The 11,772-nt window shown below is 52.6% G+C and overlaps 1 protein-coding gene across 1 annotated transcript; it reads right to left on the bottom strand.

Annotated features, from left to right (window-relative positions):
* Positions 1 to 303: 303 nt before the first annotated feature.
* On the bottom strand, positions 304 to 9,649 carry LOC140710608 (mucin-12-like). The gene is made up of 9 exons (XM_073012728.1): positions 9,513 to 9,649; positions 9,319 to 9,383; positions 6,011 to 6,159; positions 5,565 to 5,639; positions 5,313 to 5,475; positions 4,415 to 4,576; positions 2,805 to 2,881; positions 862 to 950; positions 304 to 655 (listed from the first exon to the last, which is right to left on the bottom strand). The coding sequence occupies exons 1-9, from the start codon at positions 9,543 to 9,545 to the stop codon at positions 614 to 616; spliced, it is 855 nt and encodes a 284-aa protein (XP_072868829.1). The 5' UTR covers positions 9,546 to 9,649; the 3' UTR covers positions 304 to 613.
* Positions 9,650 to 11,772: the final 2,123 nt, after the last annotated feature.

The following is an 11,772-nucleotide window of genomic DNA, read 5'->3' on the forward strand; positions in this document are numbered from 1 at the left end:
CCAGGGCCATCTGGAGTGACCCTGCCCTGTGCAAGCCCAATAGAGCCAAGCGCTCACTCCCTGGCCAACTGGGGTTGAACCTGAGGTCTTCTCCTGTCCCCAGAACCTGACCTTAGGCTTTTCTGCCACAGGGACCTCAGCAGAGGCAGGCCTAGCCCTGTCCTGACTGGAGCAGAGGAGAGGGCTCCCTGCCAGGACACAGGAAAGGGCCCAGAGCGTTTGTTCCATGACCGATTCAGCAGCCAGTCCTGGGAGGACTCTGACTCCCCACCTGACCCCCACTGCAGAAAGAGGGGAAGGAAACCTCTCACTTCACATTCTGAGCTTTAAGATTTGCTTTTATTGGTAGAGAAATTCCAGAGTGGAGACCCAGGAGGAGACAGGGGTGCTGAGGCTTCTGGGAGTCTGGGGGCTCCTGGATGGAAGGCCTCATAGCCCCCAGCAGGAGCACAGGCCCGGGACTGGCCAAGTCTGTCAGCTCAGATCAGGACCAGCTTCAGGGCCCGACTTCAGTCTCCTCTTGACCAACTCGGGGGGACTACGGTCTGCGGTGGGCTCCGTGTGTGCCGCTTTCCTGTCCAGAGATAGATGAGGGTGGGAGGACCCCACTGGCTCACACAGCAGATGCTACCATCTCCGGCCTCTGGATGCGGAGCTGGGGGGCGGGAGAGAAGAGGTGAGGCCAAGGGGCAGACCCGGGAAACGGGGAGCCCCAGGAGGAGGAGGAAGCCCTGGGGGTAGGAGGGATCCCCAGGAGGAGGAGGGAGTCCCAGGGGGAGGGAGGGAGTCCCAGGGGGAAGAGGGAACCCCAGAGGAAGTGGAGCAGCCTCAGAGGGTGGGGGCAGCTCGCAGCTGAGTCACCTCTGTGCCTGAGTCAACAGTCTCCAGGGTGGGCCGGAAGTTGTTGTAGGCGTTCTCGAGGCCGAATCCGCTCTCCCTCAGATTCTGGTCTGTGGGGAGAGGCGGTGCTGAGTGATGGGAGCCTTGGTGGGGGGTGGGGTGGGGGGAGGACTCCGGGGCAGTGGTGATTTCTTCCAGCAAAAGAGTCAGCCCCGCATCTACCCTACACCCTTTCCCACTGCCGACCACCCCTCCGCCGCCCGCTGGACCCTGGAACAGGAGGCAGCGGAGCGGAACTCCCTCACACGCACGTTGTGGTAGCCTGGGCCACAGAGGAGCGTGCCTGCAGCCCTGAACTGAGGGATGAGGTCAGAGTGGAGCGGGAGGCAGGGCTGGCTCTGGGTCAGCAGGGCCGCACTCCCTCATAGCAACGGTAGCCATAGCAAGCAAAAGAGCTGCGCTTGGAATCTGCTTCCAGCATCCTCCCGGAGCACAGCGATCACTTACTTCCTGGTCTCGCAGAACCACTCACTCTCTTGACTCCCGGACTCCCCCTGCACCTCTCACCCCTCTTTTCCTACCTCCTTCGAGGTCGGGGTCCTCATGCCCTACCTGTCCCTCTATGGTGGCTCCCGGGGAGGGGGTTCCACTTTCACCCTCCTCACTTCTCACTCTGCATTCTCCCCAATGAATGGACAAATCTCTATTCCAGTCCGTGGTTCAGGCTGCAGACCCCTCCCGGAGCTTCAGACAGGCACCAGCCTTGCAGCCTTACCCCCAGCACCTACCAGTCCCCTAACTCAGTGTGCCCCACCGGCTGCTTCTCCCCCATCCATCGGGGCCCAAGGGTCAGCTCAGACAATCCTGGAAATCCTCCCTCACTCCCTCTCCCTCCCCCACCCTCTCAACCTCACCTCCACCACCCCCTCAGCCTCACATCCACCAGGCTGTGTCTCCTCTTCCTCCCCCACCCCTCAGCCTTACTTCCTCCACCTGGTCTCCCTGCTTTAGTGCTCCCAGAATGGCCTTTTGAGTAAAAAAAATTCAAAATGTGGCCGGGCATGGTAGTTCACGCCTGTAATCCTAGCACTTTGGAAGCCAAGGTGGGTGGATCACCTAAGGTCCGGAGTTCAAGACCAGCCTGGCCAACATGATGAAACCCTGTTTCTACCATCTCTACTAAAAATACAAAAATTAGCCGGGCGTGGTGGCGTGCCTGTAATCCCAGCTACTAGGGAGGCTGAGGGCAGGAGAATCGCTTGAACCTGGGAGACAGAGGTTGCAGTGAGCCAAGATCGCACCACTGTACTCCAGCCTGGGCCGGAGAGCGAGACTCCATCTCAAAAAAAAGGGGGGGGCACCAAAGCCCCTCAACCCCCTACCCCATTCCTGAAGCCCTGCCAACCTTATGTCCCTCACTCTTTGTGAGGTTGACCTGCCCTCCCTTCCCCACCAAAAGCAAGCTCTTTCCCAACTGCAGGGTTTCTCATGCAGTCCCCCTGCCTGGGGTGCCTTTTCCCTTATCATCACTGGGATAAGGCCTCCCTGCTTACTGGGCTCCCCCTCTGTTGAAGGAGGAAGCGTACCTGCTTACCCACCTGCTCAAGAATTAGTCTCACCTCGGGGCTTATCTGATCCCCCATCCCCACCCAGGCTGGGTCAGGTTCTCCCCTCTGCTCCCTCTGCCCTGTGAATGGCCCTATCACCCTGCTTAGCTGAGTGTGCATTGGATGCCCTCACTGAGTTGGTCTCTAGGGGCAGGATCTGGTTCTCAACCACTCCTGCACCCTTACACACAGCAGGGGTGGTGTTTGGGTCCGGGACTGCAGCGGGGGGAACGGGCTGTCAGCCACAGCCACCGTGAAGGGGGGCAGGACCCCACATCACCCCAACAGGCACAGGCACCGCCCTGTCTTTCTTCACCCTCCAGCTCTGCTCATCCCCTTGCCCTTAACTAGAGGTACCTTCCCAGATGGCCGTCTTCTGGAAGGTGCCAGGGGTGCCTTCGTTTTGCCACTCTTGAGGCATATCATACTGTTGCCTGCAGACAGAAATGCCGTAAGCAGCTGTAGTCAAGGAGGCTGAGGAGGGACTTGGTGGACCCAGACCTTCAACTTCCCTTGAGGGGACAGTCACAGCCACACCCCAAGTCAGAGACAGCAGCGATGATGGCAGAGAACAAAAGGTAGCATCACCATGGCTTCCCCTCTTCCAAGGCAGGCACTGGCCAGGCCTCCCGGCTGCCCCTCACTCCCTTTAGTGGGCCTCAGTTTCCATATCCGTGAGATGGGGGCATAGGGTAGCTCCCTTCAATTGCCAACTTCGGGCCAAGTACTGTGCCAGGGTTGCCCAGCAACCTTCACAGGTGCATCTTATCCCATTTTACAGCTGGGAAAAGCGAGACCCAGACGCTCCATCTCAGCTTCCCCATGTGGTGCCATGCTCTGTGGTGGCCAGGTGAGTGATAACTAACCACGGAGAATGTCATTGCATAGTCTAATTTCCACACATAAGCTTCTGTTTCCAGTCTCTGTGTTATGGTTTGAACGTGTCCCTTAAAGTTCATGCATTGGAAATTTAACCCCCAACGCAGCAAAGCTGAGAGGTAGGACCTTGAAGATGTGATTAGGTCATGAAGGTGCTGTCCTCATGAATGGATTAATGTCATTATCTCGAAAGTAGGTGTGTAATAAAAGCGAGTTCAGACAGCCGGGGGTCGGCAGCTCACGCCTGTAATCCCAACAACTTTGGAGGCTGAGGTGAGAGGACTGCTTGAGGCCAGGAGTTTCAGACCAGCCTGGGCAATATAGTGAGACCCTATCTCTACAAAACATTTAATTTAATTTAATTTAATTTAATTTAATTTAATTTAGGGCCAGATGCAGTGGCTCACACCTGTAATCCCAGCACTTTGGGAAGCCAGGGTGGGTGGATCACTTGAGGTCAGGAGTTCAAGACCAGCCTGGCCAACATGGTGAAACCCCATCTCTACTAAAAATACAAAAATTAGCCAGACATGGTGGAATGCACTTGTAATCCCAGCTACTCAGGAGGCTGAGGCACGAGAATCGCTTCAACCTGGGAGGCAGAGGTTGCAGTGAGCCGAGATCATGCCAGTGCACTCCAGGGTGAGAGCAAGACCCTGTCTCTTAAGGGAAAAAAAAAAAAAAAAAAGTGAGTTCAGCCCTCTCTTTCTCTCTGTCCATGGGATGCAGACTGCCCTCTTGCCATGCTGTGATGCAGCAAGAAAGTCATCACCAGATTCAGCCCCTTGATCTTGGACTTCCCAGCCTCCAAAACTGAGCCAAATAAACTTCTATTGTTTACAATTACCCAGTGGAGGTATTCTAATAGCAGAAAATGAACTAAAACAGTCTGCCAAACTGATATATCCTATAGGAAGGCCGCCCTTTGCTGTACCCAGGGCTGGGAGGGTCTGGGCACCCCGTCTGGCCTCAGCTGACCTCTCTGACTGTTGGCCTGGAAGGAGCAGAGCCTGAGGACATTCAGACAGTGGCTGCCCCAGGGTCTGTCCCCTGTCTCTGGGCCTGTGGTGCTGGCCCCACAAGCTCACCTGTGCAGTTTTCTCTGGGATAGGCTGAATAAGATGACCAGGATGATCAATGAGAGCAGCAGCACCGCCACCACAGCCCCCACGATGCCATACACGAGGCTCTTGGCGACGTTCCATTCACAGGTCTCTCCCCAATACCAGTGTGTGTCTGTATTTGGGCACCTGGGGACACAGACAAACTCAGACTGACCCCCCGGGATCCCTCACATCCAATATCCCAAGGGCAAACCCACTCTCCTAAACACAGGAAACCAGATCTCCCTCACTCCAAGGGCTGGAGCTCAGCCCCCAGAAAGCCTGGGTCCCTGACTTCCTCAGGCTGATGGGCACTGAAGGAGTTGGGGGGACTTGGAGACTGCAGATCAGGAATTGAAATGACTAGGGCTAAGGGGCACCCGAGAGTGTTGGGTGTCTCGTCCCAGACACGTGCCATTCACCCATGTAATCTCTAATCATCTGCCACCTAAATGGGCCTGTTATCGTGTTTTTTATTTTGCACTTTAATTTATGGTCTGTGGACTTAGTGCTCTGGCTGCAGCTAGAGGTAACCGTGACAGCATGGGTGGGGTGGTGTAAGGGAAATTAACACTATAGATAGGTAGAGGTAGAGATACAAACACAGATAGAGATAGAGATAGATTTGGAACTTGATAGCTTGAACTTTCTCAGGAAGGGATTGCCCAGCTCTGGGACCTCTGTGTCTATAACCTACTCCTACTCCTCACTCTTGTGGGGGTGGGGGGTGGGAATGAGGATACAGGGGAGAGGGATGTCCAGGAGTGGGGAGGAGGCACCTGCCAAGTTCTACTCAATCCCCCCACCCTGTGGGTGACTGCTGGGGAGGGGGAGGGCCCTACCACCAGGACAGAGTAGGCGCTGGGCTTGTGGGGACACTCACAGGCAGCGGGGGCCACTGCGTTGCAGCTGACACACACCCGAGTTACAGTTCATTTGGGACTTCGTTCCTTTGGTGCACTTGTTCACACAGGCCAGCTTCCCATCCAAGACATCCGCATAGTAGAACTGGGCATATTCTTTGGCAGCCTTCTGGCTGCATTGCTCTGGGGGAGGGGGGTGGGCAGCACGCATGAGCCTGGCCAAAGCACCCCAGCCCCCACTCTTAGTGCCCACACTCCACATAGCTGCTTACCCTGGAAGTCAAAGCCCAGTGTCACCGATGAATCCACGAAAGTGTCCTCTTCACTATAGCACAGTATGGCCTCTGCTGAGAGTGGATGGGAAGGACCATGGAACAGAGACAGTTCCCTCTGCCTCCCTGGGGGTAGCCAGGCCTCTCTCTTCTTCTATACTATGCCCTCCCCTGGGCCAGTACCTGTGGGGTCTTTGCCCACCCTAGACATGCAGCTGGGCTTATGAGGAGGCTCAAATGGGGGATATGACAGCCTCAGCCTGGGACCGACAGGAGGCTGTTGGGAGCCGCTTTGGGATCTGGGGAAGGCATCCTGAGCCTGGCTTCTGGGTTCCTGTGGCAGGAGTCTTGGGAGTCCCAGAAGAAAGAAGAGATAGGGGAGGAAGAGATCAAGGTCACGATCTCCAAGACACCCACAAGTGTCAAGGGGTTTTAGGTGAGCCTACCTCTGCAGAAATCAGGGTCATGAACTGTTTTGGTTTCATTCATAATCTTGGCCTTTACAATCTCTACCAGGTCTTCAAACAGTTCTTCATACTCTAAAGTGTAGTCTGCCTCCAGGATGACATCATTCTTGACCACGATGCTACCGTTGCTGGAAGTGGGAATTGTTTCATCAGTTACCCATGTCACCACCCAGCCAGCAAGTGGAGACCAAGCACCCAGAGGGGTAATGGGAGATGAAGCAGCCATGTGCCCCACAGGTGAGAAAGAATACCGAGTCTTCCCCCCAGCAGCTGACCACCCAGACAGAGGGATGAGAGCAAAACGATTCAAGATCTCAAACATATCAGTGATCACGATAAATGCCAACGAGTGAAATTCATCTCTCGCAAAATAGAGGCTCTTGAATGAACAGGTGGAGAAATTTGAATCCCTGTGTCCTGTTGATGTGAAAGTAAAATAGTGCAGCTGCTATGGAAAACAGTATGGAGTTCCTCAAAAAATGTAAAATAGAATTAATGCATGATCCAGCAATTCTACTTCTGGGTATATACACAAAATAACTGAAAGCCGATCTTGAATTTATATTTGTACCCTCGTGTTTTCAGTAGCATTATTTACCATAGCCGAAAGGTGGAAGCAAACGAAGGGTCCATCAACAGACAAATGGAGAAACAAAATGTGGTCTATTATGGAATATTATTTAGCCTTAAAAAGGAAGTACAGGGCAGGTAGTGAGGTGGGTCATGCCTATCATCCCAGCACTTTGGCAGGCCAAGGTAGGAGGATTGCTTGAGGCCAGGAGTTCAAGACCAGCCTGAGCAACATGGTGAGACACCATCTCTACAAAAGATACAGAAATTAGCCAGCCAAGGTGGTGCACACTTGTAGTCCTGGCTACTCAGGAGGCTGCGGCAGGAGGATCGCTTGAGCCCAGGAGTTTGAGGCTGCGGTGAGCTATGATTGCACCACTGCACTTCTGGCAACAGAGCAAGACCCCATATTTTAAAATTTTTAAAATAAAGAAAGAAAAAGAAAGGTAAGTTTCTAACCTAGAAGCTACTTCTTCGATAGCCAATGATGCAGCTGAGGGGAGAAGTCTTGAGACAAAGCGAGTCACCTGCCACTGTCATTTGGAAAGATACGTCAGTAGTGGGACTCAGGAGGACTTGAACAAAAAAAATCCTGAGCCAAAATGGAGAGAAAGACCAGGGTGCCGATGCTGAGCCAGGGGCAAGGTTGGGGCACCAGGACCCTCTCTTCCCTGCTGCAAGGACACGGCACTCTTGAGGCACCCTTCCCACTCCTCTGTCTGCCTCTTTCTACTCTCCACTGGGGGCTCTGGCTAGATCTTAAATGTTGCTGCTTTCCAGCTTCATTCCTGGGAGACCCTCATTTTGTGCTATGACCCTCCCTCACCCCTGACCTGGGCCATCTTATCCCACTCCCAGGACATCCAGCGACATCCATCTGGGGATACCAATGCCCGTGTCCCTCATAAGACCCTTTGGAGACTGGGCATGGTGGCTCACGCTTGTATTTCAGCACTTTGGGGGGCCGAGGCGGGAGGATCACTTGAACCCAGGAGTTTGAGACCAGCCTGGGCAACATAGCAAGACCCCATCTCTGCAAAAATTACAAACATTAGGCCAGGGGCGTGGCTTACACCTGTCATCCCAGCACTTTGGGAGGCCAAGGCGGGTGGATCACTTGACGTCAGGAGTTAGAGACCAGCCTGGCCAACATGGTGAAACCGTGTCTCTACTAAAAATACAAAATTTAGCCAGGTGTGGTGACATGTGCCTGTAGTCCCAGCTACTCGGGAAGCTAAGGCAGGATAATCACTTGAACCTGCGAGGTGGAGGCTGCCGTGAGCCAAGATTGCACCACTGCACTCCAGCCCGGGAGACAGAACAAGACTCTGTCTCAGAAAAAGCAAAACAAAAAAATTACAAAAATTAGCCAAGCATGATGGCACAGGCCTGTAGTCCCAGCTACTCAAGAGGCTGAGATGGGAGGATTGCTTGAACCTGAGAGGTTTAGCCTACAATGAGCCGTGATTATGCCACTGCATTCCAGCCTGGGCAAGAGAGCAAGACCCTGTCCCCCTGATCCCCCCAAAATAAGACCCTTTAGGGCATATTCCACTGCTGTATCACGCAACTACTCCATGTGGCTGGGCCCTGGGCACTTGAAAGTTGACGTGGTGCACACCAAACTCATCACTTCCTTCCCCCATTCTACCTCTCATGACATTCCTTGACCCAGCACAGGGCACCCCACACCTCCAGCAGCCCAGAAATCTGCCCTCATTCCTCATTCTTCTCTCCCTCCTCTCCCGCAGCAAATCCCATGGTCTGCTGATCCTGCCTCCCAAAGACCTTTCACACTGGACCCGTTTGCTCCTATACTGTCACCTATCTGGTGTAGGCCACCATCATCTCCAGTACAGACTTCTGCTTATGCAGTCTCCACCCTACAGCCAGACTGAGCTGTCTACTCTGCAGACCAGACACTATCCCCCATGGGCCTACACTACTGATGCCGAAAGTCTGACTAACTTGGCATGAGCCATCTTTCCAACCTCCTCCCCAGTTACTGCTCCTTTGCTCTTAAGCACCCTGCTGTTCTGAGCGTCTTTAGATTCCTGGAATCTGTCCTCCTCTTTCTCCCCTCTGGGCTCCTTCTCATTGATTCCCGCTGCTGCAACTGCCTCTCCTTCCCTTCCCCCTCTCTGGATCATTCCTCCTCATCCTTCAAGCCTCAGTTTTGCTGTTACTTTTTTTTTTTTTTTTTTTGTAGAGATGGGGTCTCGCTATGTTGCCCAGGATAGTCTCTAATTCCTGGCCTGAAGTGATCCTCCCGCCTTGGCCTCGCAAAGCATTGAGATTACATGCATGAGCCCCCATGCCCAGCCTGTTGCCAGTTTTCCCAGGAAGAATTCCCTCTGCCTCACCAAGCTTTGCTTTTGGGACCTCTCCCAGGGCACCCTGTGTGCCCCTCACTGTAACTCTAAGCAGACTGCACAACCACTTTTCCATCTGTGTTCTGCCACTCTGAGCTGCAGGAAAACTGGGACTACTGTGTTCCCAGCACCCAGCCAGGGGCTGGCTTTCAACAAATGTGTGTTGACTGGATGAATGAATGAAGGATGAATGGTCTCACAGCCCCCCGCTCTTACCTAGCGGCTGCAGTCCTCTCTTACCCAACCAGGTATTGACATTCTAGCCATTCATGATAGGAGGAGGCAGGAAAGCAGGGACAAGGAGGATTTCCCCACATCTATAAACCTGCCCCCCAATATACTCACAGCAATCTCCGAATGTTCACCCCTCTATACTGCGGAAGATCATCGCCCATCAAAACGACATCCATCTGAAAGAAACAAGGCAGTGAAGGTCACACAGAGCTAGAGCATGAAGACTCTCCTGTTCCCCGTCTCGAGGCAGCCCTAGGCACCCTTCTGTGGAGCCCACGTAAGATCCCATAGGAAGAACCACCAACCCAGGAAGCTCCCTCTGCCATAATGTGGGTCATGTGGGGCTGAAGGCTGGAAACTCTCAGAGGACCTCCTTTCAAGACTTAGGGGGACTGGTGAGGAGGCGGCTCATGAGCAGAACTCAGATCACTAAGTCAGAGTGCACCCCCCAATTTCCTCTCACGTGGGACATAACCCTGGCGTGTCTGGGTGTGCTCTGGTCTTACCCGATTCTTGAAGAGGTTAGTGAAGTTCTGGTATTCCTGGGAGGATGAGTCATTCATCTGTTCTGTGAAATTTCTGTAAGTCACTTTCACTGTCATACCTAAAGTGGCGTTGAGTTTTTCCGGGGTTTCTGTGGGAAAAGGCCATGGTATGCGTGAGACAGCGACCTCCCAATAATGTCCTCAAGTATTGATACATTCTCTGCCTGTGGGTGTCTTGCAGGTGAAGGAAACTTAAGAGGAAGGTGGGGGTCACTGAGACTTCTGTTGCCTGTCTCCCAAAACCCTTAGGAGTCAGTGGCCAGGAGGGAAAGGGACAGTACTAAGTACAGAAGCCCTCTGATGAGAGGGACAGGTGAGCTAATGGAAAGGGCCCTGGGCCAAGTGCTGTGGCTCACACCTGTAATCCCAGTGCACTGGGGAGATGGGAAGACCTGCCTGGGCAACAAAGTGAGACCCTGTCTCCGCAAAAGTAAAAATATTAGCCAGGCGTGGTGGTGCACACCTGTAGTCCCAGCTACTCGGGAGGCTGAGGCTGGAGGATAACTTGAGCCCAGGAGTGCAAGGCTGCAGTGAACTATGATCTGCACCTCTGCACTCCAGCCTGGGCCACAGAGTGAGACCCTATCTCAAAAGAAAGGGAGATTCCTAAAACTAAAAATAGAGCTACCATACAATCCAGCAATCCCACTACTGGGTATATATCCAAAAGAAAGGAAATCAGTACATCGAAGAGATCTCTGCACTCCCATGTTTGTTGCTGTTCACAATAGCCAAGACTTGGAAGCAACCTGAGTGTCCATCAACAGATGAACGTATAGAGAAGACCTGGTACATATACACAATGGAGTACTATTCAGCCATCAAAAAGAATGAGATCCCGTCAATTGCAACAACATGGATGAAGCTGGAGGTCATTGTTAAGTGAAATAAGCCAGGCACAGAAAGACAAACATTGCATGTTCTCACTTACTGGTGGAATCTAAAAGTCCAAACAATTGAACTCATGGAGGCAGAGTAGAAGGATGGTTACCAGAGGCTGGGAAGGGTAGTGGGGTGGCGGTGAGACGGAGGTGGGCATGGTTAATGGGTACAAAAAATGCATAGTTAGAAAGAATGAGTATGACCTGGTATTTAACACAACAGCATGACTATAGTCAATAAGAATTTAATTGTACATTTTAAAATAACTAAAATAGCTGGGCACGACGGCTCATGCCTGTAATCCCAGCACTTGGGGAGGCCGAGGCAGGCAGATCACCTAAGATCGGGAGTTACAGACCAGCCTGGCCAATATGGTGAAACTCCGTCTCTATTAAAAATACAAAAATTAGCTGGGCATGGTGGCCCATGCCTATAATCTCAACTACTCAGGATGCTGAGGCAGGAGAATCGCCTGAATCCAGGAGGTGAAGGTTGCAGTGAGCCAAGATCGTGCCACCACACTCTAGCCTGGGAGACAGAGCGAGACTCCCTCTCAAAAAATAAAATAAAATAAAATAACAAAAATAGCACAATTGGATTGTTTGTGACATAAAGATTAAATGCTTGAGGGAATGGGCACCCCATTTTCCATGCTGTGATTATTACACGTTGCATTCCTGTAACAAGACATCTCATGTATGCTCCATAAATATATACATCTACTATGTATCCCCAAAAATTAAAAATTAAAAAAAAATCGACCACCCCATTTTTCTACCTTCTATTTTTGTCCCTGAAGGCAGAGGTAGAAGGTTCATGCTCTCCCTACAGTGTTGCTGGGAAGAGCCACACCTCCTCCACCGGCAAGTGAGGCAGTGGTTGATCCAACACTGCCATGCTGTTTTCAGGGGTCAAAGGCCCTGCAAAGAGCTGCAGGTCTCAGAAAAGGTCATTACCTACAGGGAAGGATTCCAGAGGGGACAAGCACTGGTAACCAACGTAGCCTTGGGGACAGACGCATTGTTTTCCATTCCAGATTTGTCCTTCCTGGCATGACCCTGTGTAGAGAGAGAATCCACAGCAGTCACCATGGGAGCCCAAAGGGCAAAAACACGCACTCCCATTCCAGGTCCAGTCA

This window comes from Chlorocebus sabaeus, chromosome 28 (assembly GCF_047675955.1).
Source record: "Chlorocebus sabaeus isolate Y175 chromosome 28, mChlSab1.0.hap1, whole genome shotgun sequence".
NCBI classification, from domain to species: Eukaryota; Metazoa; Chordata; class Mammalia; order Primates; family Cercopithecidae; genus Chlorocebus; species Chlorocebus sabaeus.